This window comes from Ranitomeya imitator, chromosome 4 (assembly GCF_032444005.1).
Source record: "Ranitomeya imitator isolate aRanImi1 chromosome 4, aRanImi1.pri, whole genome shotgun sequence".
Lineage (NCBI taxonomy): Eukaryota > Metazoa > Chordata > Amphibia > Anura > Dendrobatidae > Ranitomeya > Ranitomeya imitator.
In genome coordinates, this window is record NC_091285.1 from 261,670,144 (window position 1) to 261,689,260 (window position 19,117).

The 19,117-nt window shown below is 44.8% G+C and overlaps 1 protein-coding gene across 5 annotated transcripts in view; it reads left to right on the forward strand.

Moving 5' to 3' along the window:
* The window catches only part of CAPS2 (calcyphosine 2), a 166,313-nt gene that overhangs the window by 56,148 nt on the left and 91,048 nt on the right, over positions 1-19,117 (forward strand). For all 5 annotated transcript variants that reach the window (XM_069764577.1, XM_069764580.1, XM_069764578.1 and 2 more), the window contains exons 8-9: positions 9,490-9,557; positions 13,111-13,227. In XM_069764577.1, coding sequence (XP_069620678.1) covers positions 9,490-9,557; positions 13,111-13,227 — 185 coding nt within the window. The remainder of the gene's footprint in view (positions 1-9,489; positions 9,558-13,110; positions 13,228-19,117) is intronic.

A 19,117-nucleotide genomic window follows, 5' to 3' on the forward strand; every position in this document is an offset into this window, starting at 1 on the left:
TGTAGCGCGTTCCCATTAGCGTGAATGGGCGCGTTAACGGACGCGTTGCACGGCGTTAATTTCGCCGTGCAACGCTGTCCGTTTAACGCGGTCCCATAACGCAATGGGAACCCAGGGGAGAGAGGTCGTTTTTAGATATTGTGTGTGCTTCCTTTATAAAAACGTGATTGAGCAAGCTACAAGAAAGATATATATCTTGGTATCGTGTTAGCCAGTGGATAGAAAAATATTTAGAATTGAGTCCTTAGTGGTTGATACCTTTTAATGGCTAACTGAAAAGATGGTAACAAATTGCAAGCTTTCGAGACTACACAGGTCTCTTCATCGGGCTAGTCAGTTCATGAAGCTGCAGGGAGGAGGCTTCTATGTTTGTAAGAAGGTGGAGTACTTGGGTCACATCAAGACCATTCCTGTGCAAGAGCCTGTATTAAAGTGGTAAAGGCCCCTTCACACTAAACGACGCTGCAGCGATACCGACAACGATCCGGATCGCTGCAGCGTCGCTGTTTGGTCGCTGGAGAGCTGTCACACAGACAGCTCTCCAGAGACCAACGATCCCGAGGTCCCCGGTAACCAGGGTAAACATCGGGTAACTAAGCGCAGGGCCGCGCTTAGTAACCCGATGTTTACCCTGGTTACCATCGTTAAAGTAAAAAAAACAAACGCTACATACTTACCTACCGCTGTCTGTCCCCGGCGCTGTGCTTCTCTGCTCTGGCTGTGAGCGCCGGGCAGCCGGAAAGCAGAACGGTGACGTCACCGCTCTGCTTTCCGGCCGCTGTGCTCACAGCCAGAGCAGAGAAGCACAGCGCCGGGGACAGACAGCGGTAGGTAAGTATGTAGCGTTTGTTTTTTTTACTTTAACGATGGTAACCAGGGTAAACATCGGGTTACTAAGCGCGGCCCTGCGCTTAGTTACCCGATGTTTACCCTGGTTACCAGCGAAGACATCGCTGAATCGGTGTCACACACACCGATTCAGCGATGTCTGCGGGGAGTCCAGCGACGAAACAAAGTTCTGGACTTTCTTCCCCGACCAGCGACAGCACAGCAGGGGCCTGATCGCTGCTGCCTGTCACACTGGACGATATCGCTAGCGAGGACGCTGCAACGTCACGGATCGCTAGCGATATCGTCTAGTGTGACGGTACCTTAACAGTCGCTCTGCTGAGATCTGTGGGAGGTATAGCAGCAGCTTGATCTTTCATACTGATGGGTTTGGGCTGTAACTGCAGACACTATACCACAAAATCCTGCACAGGACCCATCCTTTATCTGGCTACAGAACATCATGCCTTATATGCAGGATAATATGTCACTGGTATTTTATCTGATGTCCTTTAGTCATAGCATAAAAAATGTGTGTATGTGTGTGTGTGTATATTTATATACACAGTTTAATGTCCCCCACAACTCCCACACAGTATGATGGACTCCATAACCACCTATACACAGCATAATTGACCACACAACTCCCACACAGTATGATGGACTCCATAACCACCTATACACAGCATAATGGACCACACAACTCCCACACAGTATGATGGACTCCATAACCACCTATACACAGCATAATTGACCAGACAACTCCCACACAGTATGATGGACTCCATAACCACCTATACACAGCATAATGGACCACACAACTCCCACACAGTATGATGGACTCCATAACCACCTATACACAGCATAATGGACCACATAACTCCCACACAGTATGATGGACTCCATAACCACCTATACAGCATAATGGACCACACAACTCCCACACAGTATGATGGACTCCATAACCACCTATACAGCATAATGGACCACACAACTCCCACACAGTATGATGGACTCCATAACCACCTATACAGCATAATGGACCACATAACTCCCACACAGTATGATGGACTCCATAACCACCTATACAGCATAATGGACCACATAACTCCCACACAGTATGATGGACTCCATAACCACCTATACAGCATAATGGACCACACAACTCCCACACAGTATGATGGACTCCATAACCACCTATACAGCATAATGGACCACACAACTCCCACACAGTATGATGGACTCCATAACCACCTATACAGCATAATGGACCACACAACTCCCACACAGTATGAAGGAACCGACAAACCTCTACACATTATGATGGACCCCACAACCCTCTACACAATATGATGGACCACACAATTCCCACACAGTATGATGGACTACTAAGTATGATGAACCCCACAGCCACACAGTATGATGAACCACACTACTCCTGCACAGTATGAAGGACTCCACAAACCTCCACACAGTATGAAGGACCACAATTATGATGGACCCCACAGTCCTCTACACAGTATGATGAACCACACAATTCCCACACAGTATGATGGGCCACTAAGTATGATGAATCCCACACAGTATGATGAACCACACAACTCCCACACTGTATGATGGACCCCACGGACCCCACACAGTATGATGGACCCCACAGCATGATGAACCCCACGGTATGATGGACCACGCAAACCCCACACAGTATTATGGACCCCACAGCCAGATATGCGGTATAATGGCCCCAAAGGCTTCCCCTCACACAGTATAATATCCTCCACAGTTTCCTGCAGTAATTGACTGACAAAAAGAAAATGGAGCTACTTGTAATGCTGTGTTCCCTCCAATGCTGCTTCGGTCTGTGCAGTGTGTGGACTAAGGCCTACCACATAAGGCATGATCTAGTGACCTCATTGCTCCTGCTTGATTGAGATTTAGACATACAGGCTGAATGGTGGAATACATTCTCCACCATTCTATTCCTGAGGATGCAGAATCTGGCCATGCTTGGCCCAGGTCTGAAATATTCCATCATACGTTATCTTGTATATAACATCTGATGTCTATAGTCACAGTATAATATATACAGTTGTGGCCAAAAGTATTGACACCCCTGCAATTCTGTCAGATAATACTCAGTTTCTTCCTGAAAATGATTGCAAACACAAATTCTTTGTTATTATCTTTATTTAATTTGTCTTAAATGAAAAAACACAAAAATAATTGTCCTAAAGCCAAATTGGATATAATTCCACACCAAACATAAAAAAGGGGGTGGACAAAAGTATTGGCACTGTTCGAAAAATCATGTGATGCTTCTCTAATTTGTGTAATTAACAGCACCTCTAACTTACCTGTGGCACCTAACAGGTGTTGGCAATAACTAAATCACACTTGCAGCCAGTTGACATGGATTAAAGTTGACTCAGTTGACTCAACCTCTGTCCTGTGTCCTCGTGTTTGTATCACATTGAGCACGTAGAAAAGAAAGAAGTCCAAAGAACTGTCTGAGGACTTGAGAAACCAAATTGTGAGGAAGCATGAGCAATCTCAAGGCTACAAGTCCATCTCGAAAGACCTGAATGTTCCTGTGTCTACCGTGCGCAGTGTCATCAAGAAGTTTAAAGCCCATGGCACTGTGGCTAACCTCCCTAGATGTGGGCGGAAAGGAAAAATTGACAAGAGATTTCAACGCAAGATTGTGCAGAGGTTGGATAAAGAACCTCGACTAAAGGTACCGTCACACTCAGCGACGCTGCAGCAATACCGACAACAATGCCGATCGCTGCAGCGTCGCTGTTTGGTCGCTGGAGAGCTGTCACACAGCGACCAACGATCCCGAGGTCCCCGGTAACCAGGGTAAACATTAAAAAAACAAACACTACATACTTAGCATCCGCTGTCTGTCCTCCGGCGCTCTGCTTTCCTCTGCACTGTCAGCGCCGGTCAGCCGGAAAGCAGAGCGGTGACGTCACCGCTGTGCTTTCCGGCTGGCCGGCGCTGACACAGGATGCAGGAGGAGTGCAGAGAAGCAGAGCGCCGGGGACAGACAGCTGAAGGTAAGTATGTAGTGTTTGTTTTTTTAACGTTTACGCTGGTAACCAGGGTAAACATCGGGTTACTAAGCACGGCCCTGCGCTTAGTAACCCGATGTTTACCCTGGTTACCAGTGAAGACATCGCTGGATCGGCGTCACACACGCCGATCCAGCGATGTCAACGGGAGATCCAGCGACGAAATAAAGTTCTGGACTTTCCTCAGCGACCAACGATCTCCCAGGGGCCTGTTCGTTGGTCGCTGTCACACATAACAATTTCCTTAACGATATCGTTGCTACGTCACAAAAAGCAACGATATCGTTATGTGTGACGGTACCTTAACATCCAAACAAGTTCAAACTGCCCTGCAGTCCGAGGGTACAACAGTGTCAACCTGTACTATCCGTCGGCATCTGAATGAAAAGGGACTGTATGGTAGGAGACCCAGGAAGACCCCACTTCTTACCACGAGACATAAAAACGCCAGGCTGGAGTTTGCCAAAACTTACCTGAAAAAGCCTAAAATGTTTTGGAATAAGAATGTTCTCTGGTCAGATGAGACAAAAGTAGAGCTTTTTGGGCAAAGACATTAACATAGAGTTTACATGAGAAAAAAAGAGGCATTCAAGAAAAGAACACAGTCCCTACAGTCAAACATGGCGGAGGATCCCTGATGTTTTGGGGTTGCTTTGCTGCCTCTGGCACTGGACTGCTTTACCGTGTGCATGGAATTTTGAAGTCTGAAGACTACCAACAAATTTTGCAGCATAATGTAGGGCCCAGTGTGAGAAAGCTGGGTCTCCCTTAGAGGTCATGGGTCTTCCAGCAGGACAATGACCCAAAACACACTTCAAAAAGCATTAGAAAATGGTTTGAGAGAAAGAACTGGAGACTTCTAAGGTGGCCAGCAATGAGTCCAGACCTGAATCCCATAGAACACCTGTGGAGAGATCTAAAAATTGCAGTTTGGAGAAGGCACCCTTCAAATATCAGGGACCTGGAGCAGTTTGCCAAAGAAGAATGGTCTAAAATTCCAGCAGAGCATTGTAAGAAACTCATTGATGGTTACCGGAAGCGGTTGGTCGCAGTTATTTTGGCTAAAGGTTGTGCAACCAAGTATTAGGCTGAGGGTGCCAATACTTTTGTCTGGCCCATTTTTGGAGTTTTGTGTGAAATGATCAATGTTTTGCTTTTTGCTTCATTCTCTTTTGTGTTTTTTCATTTAAGACAAATTAAATGAAGATAACAATACCAAAGAATTTGTGTTTGCAATCATTTTCAGGAAGAAACTGAGTATTATCTGACAGAATTGCAGGGGTGTCAATACTTTTGGCCACAACTGTACCAGTCACATACTATCATGTATGCTACATCTGATGTCTGTAGTCACAGTAGAATATATACCAGTCACATACTATCATACAGTGGGGCAATAAAGTATTTAGTCAGTCAGCAATAGTGCAAGTTCCACCACTTAAAAAGATGAGAGGCGTCTGTAATTTACATCATAGGTAGACCTCAAATATGAGAGACAAACTGAGAAAAAAAAATCCAGAAAATCACATTGTCTGTTTTTTTAACATTTTATTTGCATATTATGGTGGAAAATAAGTATTTGGTCAGAAACAAACAATCAAGATTTCTGGCTCTCACAGACCTGTAACTTCTTCTTTAAGAGTCTCCTCTTTCCTCCACTCATTACCTGTAGTAATGGCACCTGTTTAAACTTGTTATCAGTATAAAAAGACACCTGTGCACACCCTCAAACAGTCTGACTCCAAACTCCACTATGGTGAAGACCAAAGAGCTGTCAAAGGACACCAGAAACAAAATTGTAGCCCTGCACCAGGCTGGGAAGACTGAATCTGCAATAGCCAACCAGCTTGGAGTGAAGAAATCAACAGTGGGAGCAATAATTAGAAAATGGAAGACATACAAGACCACTGATAATCTCCCTCGATCTGGGGCTCCACGCAAAATCCCACCCCGTGGGGTCAGAATGATCACAAGAACGGTGAGCAAAAATCCCAGAACCACGCGGGGGGACCTAGTGAATGAACTGCAGAGAGCTGGGACCAATGTAACAAGGCCTACCATAAGTAAAACACTACGCCACCATGGACTCAGATCCTGCAGTGCCAGACGTGTCCCACTGCTTAAGCCAGTACATGTCCGGGCCCGTCTGAAGTTTGCTAGAGAGCATTTGGATGATCCAGAGGAGTTTTGGGAGAATGTCCTATGGTCTGATGAAACCAAACTGGAACTGTTTGGTAGAAACACAACTTGTCGTGTTTGGAGGAAAAAGAATACTGAGTTGCATGCATCAAACACCATACCTACTGTAAAGCATGGTGGTGGAAACATCATGCTTTGGGGCTGTTTCTCTGCAAAGGGGCCAGGACGACTAATCCGGGTACATGAAAGAATGAAAGGGGCCATGTATCGTGAGATTTTGAGTGCAAACCTCCTTCCATCAGCAAGGGCATTGAAGATGAAACATGGCTGGGTCTTTCAACATGACAATGATCCAAAGCACACCGCCAGGGCAACGAAGGAGTGGCTTCGTAAGAAGCATTTCAAGGTCCTGGAGTGGCCTAGCCAGTCTCCAGATCTCAACCCTATAGAAAACCTTTGGAGGGAGTTGAAAGTCCGTGTTGCCAAGCGAAAAGCCAAAAACATCACTGCTCTAGAGGAGATCTGCATGGAGGAATGGGCCAACATACCAACAACAGTGTGTGGCAACCTTGTGAAGACTTACAGAAAACGTTTGACCTCTGTCATTGCCAACAAAGGATATATTACAAAGTATTGAGATGAAATTTTGTTTCTGACCAAATACTTATTTTCCACCATAATATGCAAATAAAATGTTAAAAAAACAGACAATGTGATTTTCTGGATTTTTTTTTCTCAGTTTGTCTCCCATAGTTGAGGTCTACCTATGATGTCAATTACAGACGCCTCTCATCTTTTTAAGTGGTGGAACTTGCACTATTGCTGACTGACTAAATACTTTTTTGCCCCACTGTATATGCCAGGGGTGTCAAACTGCATTCCTCGAGGGCTGCAAACAGGTCATGTTTCAGGATTTCCTTGCATTGCACAGGTGATAATTTAATCACCTGCAGAGAATGATTTGAGCACCTTGTACAATGCTAAGGAAATCATGAAAACACGCAAGGTTTGAGGCCCTCGAGGAATGCAGTTTGACACCCCTGATATATGCTACATCTGATGTCTGTAGTCACAGTATAATATATACATAACAAATTATCCTATATGTAAAATCTGATTTTATGTACTCACAGTATCTCATATAACAGTCTCCTGCTATCCTGTGTACCGTATGTGGTATTATACTATAGTATGTGCACAGTCAATAAATCGTATATACAGTCATGGCCAAAAATTGAGACGAACACAAATTTTGATTTTCACAAAGTTGGCTGCTTTAGTGTTTTTAGATCTCTTAGGGTACTTTCACACTAGCGTTTTTTTAAATCCGACACAATGCGTCGTTTTGCAGAAAAAACGCATCCTGCAAAAGTGCTTGCAGGATGCGTTTTTTCCCCATAGACTTCTATTAACGACGCATTTGCGACGGATTGGCACACTTCGCATCCATCTTGCGACGGATGCGTCGTACTTTGGCGGACCGTTGGGAGAAAAAAACCCTACATGTAACGTTTTTATCTCCCGACGGACCGCTTTTTCCGACCGCGCATGCGCGGCCGGAACTCCGCCCCCACCTCCCCGGACCTTACAATGGGGCAGCGGATGCGCCGGAAAAATGCATCCGCTGCACCCATTGTGCAATGCAGCAAACGCTAGCGTCGGAATCTCTCCCCGACGCATTGCGACGGGGAGATTCCGACGCTAGTGTGAAAGAAGCCTTACTCAGATGTTTCTATGTTACATATAATAGACCTATATGGATATCATGGGCACAAAGTAAGCATGCCAATTAGTGCAAAAATTAGAGAAAGCCTACAGAGAAATAAGTGCAAGGCACCAATAGTTTTATTAAAAAATATTTTTTACTGAATATGATTAAAAGGTATTTAAAAGGAATAGTAAGACATAGGATATACAAGGGTGTAGAGCATGACAATAAAAATGAACATGGTACCTATGTGTACTACTGATGTAGACAACCGAGAACCATACATACATGCATAATAGTAGTGCAATATTAAGTAAGTATGGTAATCAACGATGACCTAACCCCAATAGCATAGAAGGATACCAGTTGGCATGAAGTAACGTTTGGCCATGACTATACAGAGTACTTTCTGACTGGTATATATCATACTGTGACCTATTTGCATTGTGGTCTCTCTCTCTCTCAACTAGTCTTAGTGACTGTCTCTTCTCACCAGGATACACCATCACAAGGCGGCCGTGGCGACAACCAGCATATGTGGAGATGAAGCCATCACGCTCCGCATCTCTGCGCATGTGCTGGTTGGCACCAAGGTTGCTGTGGCACCAAAAACAGGCAGAACTGCTCAGGTTTGGCACCATGCCAAGGCATCGAAGGGACAATTTTTTTTGATCAATTTGAATTAAGAAATTCGGTGCAAGCAATTGCCTTTTATACAAAAAAGATATGCATTTGTATTTTCATCATTTTTTATATGTATTTGTATTTTTATCATTTTTTAGTTTAAAAAAAGGATATTGAAATTTAAATTGAAAAATCATGCTTAGCTTTGAAAAAGTTGAGATTTCAATTTTAGGTAAAATCACCCAACTTTAGGTGCAACCATGTCAAATTGATGCAAGAAAGGACACTATAAACACGCTAGAAAAATATTTCGAATTGAGAGTCCTCAGTGGTTGATACCTTTTATATACACGCTAGACACAGTATACAGTTCCATTGTTTCTCCACCAAGCAGGCATGTCTGCTACAATACTTGCCATCTTGGCTGCTACAGTAGAGAAATTCTGGGCGGCCGAGCTCCACCCGTAGAGCATGAGCGATTTGCCAATTCATTTGGCTCCTGCTCCATCTGCATAGTAAGAGATGTCAGAACGGCACGCATGACCACCAGTCTGTTCTCTTCTATGGGACTCATAAATGGCTGAATGGCGTGAATAACGTGGTACCCACTTCCGATTGGTAATAAATGTAATTAATCATATGTAACATTACACAATAGTAACTGAGGAAATGTCAGGTACATTATTAGATTGAGTTGTTTGCTTCTCTTTTGCCGATATTATGTAAGTACGTGTCTGCTGCATAGACTTCCTGGGGGCTTCTCCCGTGCTGGAAGGTGCAGTATCGGGCAGCCCTGCTTAATTTTGCTCAGTGTACTTTTATGCTCCGCTAAGCAATGTGCTGTAGATGGCCAATCGCTGAAGGGATTTAGTGTGTTTTTGTACGGTGATTTTGAGTTTAATTGGAGATGTTGCTGACATTTTAGCTGCTTCAGGATATGCCTGGCTTATTTCCTTATGACGGGTGTCTTGCAGAAGCCTCAAAAGCAAAGAGCTTCCTTAGAACAGCAGAATGAAATCCACGTGTCACTTGTGAATCTCCCCACTGTCTGGTCCTGATTATCCTACTTTCTGCTAATCGGAATGTTTCCTTTTTGTGTTTCCCTGGACATTATCGCAGGACGACTTGGCGGCAGAGAGAAGGAAGCAATCTGTTGTCGAGCAAGTTATGATAGACCATCTTTCTAGGTACATTAACCCTTTTTACTAAATGTCTGTACGCATTGTAAAATATCTCTTGTGAACAGGAAAGGTCCTTCTATAGTTAGTAGAACACATGTTGAAGACTGGACTAGTGGAGACACTAGTGTCTATTAACCAGCCCCCAAGTGCCAGACTGGACAGGAGTATAGCAGGTACAGTATGACCCTTACCACTGTCAGTGCTGTCTACCCCTCCGGCAGACCTGTGAGGGTCACATTAGCACTTCTCTATGGCTGTGGCTAAAAACAGATTTCTGATGAGCAGGAAAAGTGAGAGCAGGGCTTACTTTTGAGTTCATGTTGGCACTTTTGGACCATTTTAGAGGGTGCCTATACTTTTTTTCTTAGATCTGACACAGGAAAATGAGTGGCGTTTCAGTTCCTAAGACATTCACTAATTGCTCAAAGCACTTGTCATGTGCTCTGCTCGGAAAGTTGGAGCAATCTGTGAGGGCACACGTAGAGCGAAGCTTCCTGAGAAGCCCGGATGCGACAGGTCTTTCGAATGATCGATCGGTTGGTGTCTCTGCACTTGCGCTCCAAATGATCTGTGGGGCATCACATGATAGGCAAAAAGAGTGAGTGTAGGTATGACCCCAATTTCCAAAATGTTGGGATGCTGTGTAAAATGTAAAGAAAACAAGAATGCCGGGATCTAGACATCTCTTATAGCCTTATTCACAACAGAAAGTAGAACACAGATTAGAAGGTGCACGTTACACATTTTTCCATTTCATTTGTCAAAATCAACTCATTTCGAAATTGATAGTAGTAACATTTCTCAAATGTTGGGGCAGGGCCATGTCTGTCATTGTGAAGCATTCCCTATTCTTTTTACAAGTGAGGAGACCAATTGCTGGAGATTTGGGACAGGAATGTTATCCAATTTTTGCATGATATAGGTTTCAACCTGCTTGACAGTCCTGGGTCTTTTTTGACTGAATGCAGTCTGGACTGCAGGCGGCAAATTCATCACCCAAACTCTTCTTCTGTGAAGCCATGCCGTGATGAGGGATGTAGTATGTGATTTAGCATTATCTTGCTGAAATATTCAAGGTCTTCCTGGAAATAGACATTGTCTGAATGATAGGAAATGTTCTAAAAACTCTATATAATGCTCAGAATTGATAGTGGCTTTCAAGATGTGTAAACTGCCCGTTTCACAGGCACTAATGTTACTATGCCTGAGGAGGTGGTGATGGCGAACTCAGTCGAGGGGTTCAAGAGAGGCCTGGATGTCTTCCTGGAGCAGAACAATATTGTAACATACAATTATTAGGTTCTGTAGAAGGACGTAGATCTGGGGATTTATTATGATGGAATATAGGCTGAACTGGATGGACAAATGTCTTTTTTCGGCCTTACTAACTATGTTACTATGTTACTATGTTAATGCAACTCCATACCAACGGAGAAGCAGGGTTATAAACTGTGCCCTGATAACAAGCTGGATGGGCCCTCTCCTCTTGAGTCCCCAGGACACAGCGTTCATGATTTCTATAAAGAATTTTAGATTTTGATTAATCTACCACAGAACAGTTTTCTATTTTGCCTCATTCCCTTTTAAATGAGCTTTGACCCAGAGAAGGTGGCGGTATTTCTGGATTGTGTTAATGTCTGGCTTCTTCTTTTGATGATAGAGCTTTAAATTACATTTGTGGAATGCATATCAAACTGTGCTCACAGACAATCATTTCTGGAAGTATTCCCGAGCCCACAAGTGAATCATACCTGCTTTTAGAACAATGCCACCTGAGGACCATTAGATAACCAGCAGTCAATATTGGCCTTGTTGAACATGGATTCCATCAGAATCTCTGAATCTTTTGATGATATTACGCACTGTAGATAGTGGAATATTCAAAGTCTTTGCAATTTCAGGTTTAGGAACTGCTGACTATATTTGCTTCTGAGAGACTCTACCTCTCCCACATGCTTTCTTTATACATTCATGTGATTTAGCACAAACTTGACTCTCCAGTTGTTTTTCATTAGTACAACTTACTTTTCCAGCCTTTTGTTAGCGCTGTTCTAACTTTTTTTTAGATGTGTTGCTGCCATCAATTTCTAAATTATTTAAATGAAATGGAAAAATGTACTTCTTCTTATGATCTCTGCTCTGTTCTGCTGTGAATAAAATATGGCTTTGAGAAATTTCCCAATCATTGCATTTTTGTTTCTTTACATTTAACATTACGTCACAACTTTTTTTTAAATTGGGGTTTTCTATATGAAGACTGTTTTCTTTACCAGTCTTCATCAAATGGGTCAGAAAATAAACACAAATGCAGTGCAGGTGAACTCTGTTCATGTCACTGCAATCTGTGGCTTCATTGGGGTTCATCTGAATCCTGTTTTTAGGTCTATTTGGGCAGAACCCCGGAACAGACTGCAAAAATGAAGTATGAAAAGGACCTTTGAAAACAATTAGGAGATTTCAGCAGAGTCAAAGTAATAGAAGCATTTTCCTAGTGTTGTCTTTGGAATGGCTCCATAGTCTCATTTTGGAACCTATGCGCCTCATTTTTCAAAAAAATGCTCAAAAGAAACAGAGCAACCAATGAAAGCTCAGTCTTCTTATTTTCAATTGTGCTGATAAAATGAAAGCTGGACTGTGATTGGTTTCTATGGGCAACAAAGATGGTTTAGATAAATCTGTACCCTTTGGCCCTGATTCATTAAGACTGATATTATGTACGCCAGTCTTAATTATGGGCGTTCAGGCATAAAATTATTATTTATTATGCTTTGCTTATGTAGCACTATCATACTACACAGCGGTTTACAGACATTATCAGATGCGCTAAATTCAAGAGGCCTCTCCCTATCCCGCCCCAGTTCTTCCTCAGCCCCGCCTACATTGGCGTGAGAACGATAAAAGTTGTTGTATGCCAGAACTGTTAAACATCCTCATGAATCGGGATTTCTGAGTTTAAAGCTCTATTCATCCTGAATTTGATTGATTTTCAACGGATAAGTCTGCTGAGTTATTATGCTTAGCCAAAAAACTTGACAGGCCGATTATGTCGATGATATCCATGACAAAAATATATCACAATGGATTTTTCATGTCTGTCATTCTGTAAAAACCTTGTGTATGACGTCCCTGTAAACAGCCTGAAGGAAGAGAGCCCTTCTTGTGTGTGGTCGCCCTCCGTGGCATGGAAAATAGCTTGGCATCGACTACATTTAAATTGTTAAATTAAATGTAAAATTGCTTATTGTGTTCACGACCTTGACAAAGTCCCGCAAAGACATTGTCAGGTATAGAGTGTGCAGAGCTGCTTGTTATGCAGAGATGAAGCAGTTATGCCATAAAAACAGATCCACCAATGTAAAAATCCTGTTTTGGAGATTAATGAGCTGCTGACATGAGCAAGCAATTATAGCTGATCGCAGCCAGCAGCCTTTCTGGTAAAGTTTGTTTATTCAGTTAGTAGTCTGACTGTATTTAATGCTGGTGCTCTCTAATTACTATCATGTCACTGTTTGCATTTTGCTTTTTTTAGCTCAAAGTACATATGATGTTGTTTTTCTAGGGCTGTTATTAGTGACCCCGAACAAAATGTAAATGCATCCTTTCCGATTCATCATCCTCACCAAGATCTGACATCTGCTCCCCTCCGCTTCAGGAAGAGAACGTTACACGAAACCAAGTAATGTCCAACTCTGTGGTTTTTATTTCTACCTGTTAGTTACCTGCAAGTGACTTCTCTTTTGGGGCTAGATTACTTAGATTACTATGCGTGGCTTTATTTCTAGTGATGAGCAAACGCCCTCCCAGTCCCCTGATCTGAACATTATTGAAAATCTGTGGCTAGACCTAAAAATAAGAGTGCAACCAATTCGACCCAAGAAACTCAAAGAACTGGAAGAATTTTCCAATGGAGAATGGATGAAAATTAGTAATGAGCGAACGTGCTTGGTTAAGGTGTTATCCGAGCATTCTTGGGTGCTAACCGAGGGTCTTCGGCGTGCCCGAAAAATATGTTCGAGTTCCCGCAGCTGCATGCTTCGCAGCTGTGCGACAGTCACAGCACATCCAGGGATTGCCTGTTTGTTTTACAATCCTTGCATCTGTCGAACAGCCTCAAGACTTGCAGGCTCTGGGACTCAAACATATTTTTCGAGCACGCCGAAGATCCTCAGTTAGCATCCGAGCATGCTCGGATAACAACTTTTCCAAGCACGTTTGCTTATCACTATTTATTTCTCATTCTCTTCCTAATGACTTTGGAAACCTTTGACATTGAAAAAATATTTTTTACATGTTAGTGGTAACCATTTAGTTTGTAATATTGCACTGAATTTCAGTCTACAATCGGCATTCCTTTATTCATTTTCATACACCTGATATGCAGGCTGTAGTCTGATTCAAGTTTTGGAATTTTCTCTTGGAGGAGTCTCCCTTCCTGTAATACATGCTGGATGTGAGCTCTGTTTGTATGCAGGGTGCTGCCGTAATCTGTTGCTTTCACATATCAGCAAAGCACCGGAACCGTTGTAAGCAGGGTCTAACAGGCTGTTCCCGTGCAGAAATGACAGGTCTCACAGATTGCAGTACATGAGTACTGCAGTGCATGAGATCAGCCATCAAAGTTAAAAAAATATATATACACACATGTCCCCCAGTGGGACTAAGTAAAAAATGTAAAGAAAATGTGTAAAGAAAAATAAAAAGGAAAAACGCACATAGTGCTCAAAAATTACAAAAAGCTGTTTCACCACTAAAAATGCAGATCTTGTGTAAAAAGAAAACCAAACGAAAAAAGTCACAATTGGTGTCACCACTTCCAGTTACATTATTTATTTTGTACAGCCAACACCATAAAAAATTAATTAATAAAAAACACACAAAACTGTCGCTTTTTCATCATACTGATATACAAAATTTAGTGAAAATAATCAAAAAGTCATATATAAAATTATTTCAGACTATGGCGATGCAAATGCAAATAATTTTTTTGTAAAATATTGCTTTTAGTGTGAAAAAGTAGCAAAGCATAAAAACAAGATATAAATCTGATTTCTCCTACGCCTCATTGGGGAACACAGGACCATGGGTGTTATGCTGCTGCCACTAGGAGGACACTTAGTTAACACAGAAAGATAACTCCTCCCCTGCAGTATACACCCTCTCACTGGGCAATACTCAACCAGTTCTTGCTTAGTGTCTGTAGGAGGCACTTGGGTCTGATTTTCAGACCCCAACGTTTTTATTTTTTTTTTTACTTTTGTGTAAATTTTTATTTTTTAATTTACGGAGTGAAGGGGGCGACGGATTCCTTTTCTAAGGTCCGCTCTCCCCCGAACCATCAACAGGCGAGAACGCGGAGTATACCTCCCCGTACCCTCCTGCGACGACTGGGGCACGCTTGATGTTCTTGGGCGACGGTTCCTTTCATGGTCCCGATCTCCCCCCTGCATGATGGCTAGTCTGACTCTTATGTCCCTCTCCAGGGCCCATCTACACTCCAAGGCCCCCACCTTATGGCGTCACCGCAGCCCCATGAGAGCTGATGAAGATAGATGGAGCTTTTTTTCTCCATCCCCCGACGGAAGAAGGGATTCGGCTCATACCCCTGTGAAGGTGGCGCTGCACCCTCGGTACTGCTTGCAGGCTGTGAGTATCCCCTTCCTCGCAATTCCTGCGCCGGAAGGTGCTTTCCTGATCCCCGGGGAGAGGAACATTGGCCGGCTGCCAACAGCGGTCACCCGACACTCCGTCACGGCCGCCGACGCGCATCGCCGGCAGGCTTCAGAAATTTAGCCCCCGGCTTTCAGCCGGACTAGGTCGCGATCTATTACTCTGCCCATGCCGGAGCTCCGCCCACCATTTCGGCGCTTCTCGTTTAGAACGAGAAGCGCCCTGCAAATCTCGGACGCCATCTTGCTACACTCTGCTGTGGGGAATCACGCCGCAGACGCTGACAGCCCCAGACAAGACGGGACTTCCTCTCTTCTCCCTGCTGTCCTATTCTCCCTGGGGACACAGACACAGGACGTGGTAAGATCTACCACAAAAGCTTAACCCCTTCTCTGCAGTCTGCCTGGCCCTATAGCGCTTACTCTGCCTATCTGGCCCCTTATCTCTGAAACTATGTCTCAACCTAAAGAAGCCAAGAAAGCTAACAAAAAGCACAAAGTGTTTTTCACTTCATGTGCCACTTGCAGTACTGCCTTGCCCTGAGCTCACACTACCCCGTTATGTGCAGATTGTGATCTGACCTGTGTGCAGCAGCCGCCACGAACGCCGTCTCTGACCCTGCAGAGCCTAGTCCCCCTGAGTGGGTCGCTTCCCTCTCACGTTCTATGGATTCCCTGGCAAGGCAATAGATTCCCTCCGGGGTCCCACTTTAAGCCAGACTACCGCAGAGGACTCTGGCGACGATACAGACCTGTCCACCAGCAGGGGGCGTACTCTGTCAGTAAAGACTAAGGGTTCCAGAAAACGGACTCATGTCGCGCCCCCTGACCATGGCCGTGCTTGTCCCCAATGCACAGGACTCTGAATACGAGTCTGATGCATCTTTAGTTCAGGACTCCTCAACTTCTCAAGAGACACTTGATTCTCTTATTGACGCATTCACCAAGACCCTGAAGGTGGACGAGGATTCCGTATCCACTCAAGAACACATAGTGTCTTTTAAACGGACTAACCATGTTCAAAAGGTGTTCATCACTCATCCTGAATTTAAGGACATTGTCCAAAAACATAGGGACCGGCCCGACAAACGTTTCACGGGTCGTAAGCCTATTGAGTCCAAATACCCTTTTGCTCAGGAACTAATCAAGGACTGGCTTCAGTCTCCTTCCATGGATCCTGCCGTATCGCACCTCGCTTCAAAAACGCTCCTATCTTTGTCTGACAGTTCATCAGTCAAAAACCCTACTGACCGTCAAATTGACTACCTGGCTCGTTCTGTCTTCGAGGCCACTGCAGCGTCACTCCTTCCATCTTTCGCTGCCACTTGGGTGGCTAAGGCTATGGTCGCTTGGGCTGAGGTGCTTACTACCACCGTCCACGACCGTAATCTTTCTTCAGAGGCGGTCAACCTGGCTAACCAGATAGCACAAGACGGGGACTTTGTGGTTAACGCCTCAATAGATGTGGCCAATTGCGCTGCACAGGCAGCTGCAAATGCTATCTCCATCAGAAGAGCCCTGTGGCTTAGAGATTGGCGAGCAGATTCTGCTTCCAAAAAATTATTGACATCTCTCCCCTACCAAGCTGGTCGCTTATTATTCAGAGAAAAGTTATACAAAATTATTTCTGATGCAACCGGAGGAAAAAGTAAATTTCTTCGTCAACAAAAACCTACACGACCGTTTCGGTATCAACAACAACCTATTCCAATCTTCCCTCCTCACCAACAGTTCCTTCGCTTCGCTTTTCAAGAGGAACACTTTCAGTTTGTGGCCTTACCCTTAGGCCTTGCCACCGCTCCCCGAGTTTTCACCAAGGTCATGGCAGCTGTCATGGCAACCCTTCATGCTCGGGGAGTGGTGGTACTCCCGTACCTGGATGACCTGCTGATAAAGCTCCGGCATATCCAGCTTGCGAGGAATCCGTTGCTATCACAGTGGATACTCTTTCTGTCCTGGGTTGGAAGATAAACTTCAAAAATTCTTCTCCGATCCCGCCTCAGCGGATTTCCTTTCTTGTAATGACACTGGACACTTCCCGCGGCCTGGTCATTCTCCCTCCAGACAAGGTCTTGGCCTTGCAGCAGGGAGCACGGAGTCTCTCCCGCCCAGTCTCCGACTCCATTCGTAACAGCATGCGCATTCTCGGGAAGATGGTAGCAGCCATAGAAGTGGTTCCGTTCGCGCAATTCCACCTCCGTCCCTTACAACATGCGCTGCTGTCGGCATGGAACCGGAACCCGTCCTCTCTCGACCATCGTTTCAGTCTGTCTCCACAGGTCAGGCAGACCCTCAGGTGGTGGACATTGAAGAACTCCCTGGACCAAGGAAAGTCCTTTCTCCCAGTGCGTTGGCTGGTGGTGACCACCGATGCCAGCCTCTTGGGCTGGGGTGCAGTCTTCAACCACCACACAGCTCAGGGCCGGTGGTCCACTCGGGAATCGCGTCTCCCCATCAATATCCTGAAAATACGAGCGATCAGACTAGCCTTGCTCAGTTTTCACCATCTCCTGGCAAGTCATCCCATCAGAATCCAGTCTGACAGCGCTACAGCGGTAGCATACATCAACCGTCAAGGGGGAACCCGCAGCAATGCAGCCATGCTCAAAGTGACCCACATCCTCCGTTGGGCCTTGAGCGACCATTCGCCCATATCGGCGATTCACATACCAGGTGTGGAGAATTGGGTGGCGGACTTCCTCAGACGCCAGGGTCTCGCCTCTGGCGAGTGGTCCCTCCACCCACAAGTTTTCCAGCAGATTTGTCTTCGCTGGGGGACTCCGGATGTGGACCTCATAGCTTCAAGACTAAACAACAAGGTCCCCCGATTCATTGCCCGGTCCCTCGATCCTCGAGCCGTCGGAGCAGACGCACTGGTCCTGCCGTGGCATCAATTCCGCCTCCCGTACATTTTTCCTCCTCTTCCCCTGCTACCGAAGGTCATCGAGAAGATCAGGGCAGAGGGGGTTCTGGTGATCCTAGTTGCACCAGACTGGCTGCGCAGGGCATGGTATGTGGAACTGGTTCAGCTGGTTGCCGACACCCCCTGGCGGCTTCCAGATCACGTGGATCTTCTCTCTCAGGGCCCGATCTACCACCAGAACTCCGGGGCCCTGTCTTTGATGTCGTGGCCATTGAATCCTGTGAACCACCTGTGCACTTGACCCGATCCCTTCCCACTTCATCCCAAACCTCGCCAACAGTCTTCATCCCAACTCTAACCCATCTCTTCAACCTATCACTAACAACTGGTGTTTTCCCCTCAAGCTTTAAACATGCCTTAATCACACTTATCCTCAAAAAGCCCTCTCTTGACCCATCCTCTGTATATAGCTATCGCCCTATATCACTTCTCCCCTATGCCTCAAAACTACTGGAACAACACGTCCATCTTGAACTGTCCGCCCATCTACAGTAGAGACCAAAAGTTTGGACACACCTCATTTAAAGATTTTTCTGTATTTTCATGACTATGAAAATCGTACATTTACACTGAAGGCATCAAAACTATGAACTAACACATGTGGAATTATATACTTAACAAAAAAGTGTAAAAAAACTGAAATTATGTCTTATATTCTAGTTTCTTCAAAGTAGCCACTTTTGCTTTGATGACTGCTTTGCACACTCTTGGCATTCTCTTGATGAGCTTCAAGAGGTAGTCATTGGGAATGGTCTTGAAGGAGTTCCCAGAGATCCTTAGCACTTGTTGGCCCTTTTGCCTTCACTCTGCGGTCCAGCTCACCCCAAATTATCTCGATTGGGTTCAGGTCTGGTGACTTTGGAAGCCAGGTCATCTGGCGTAGCACCCCATCACTCTCCTTCTTGGTCAAATAGCCCTTACACAGCCTGCTGGCGTAGCACCCCATCACTCTCCTTCTTGGTCAAATAGCTCTTACA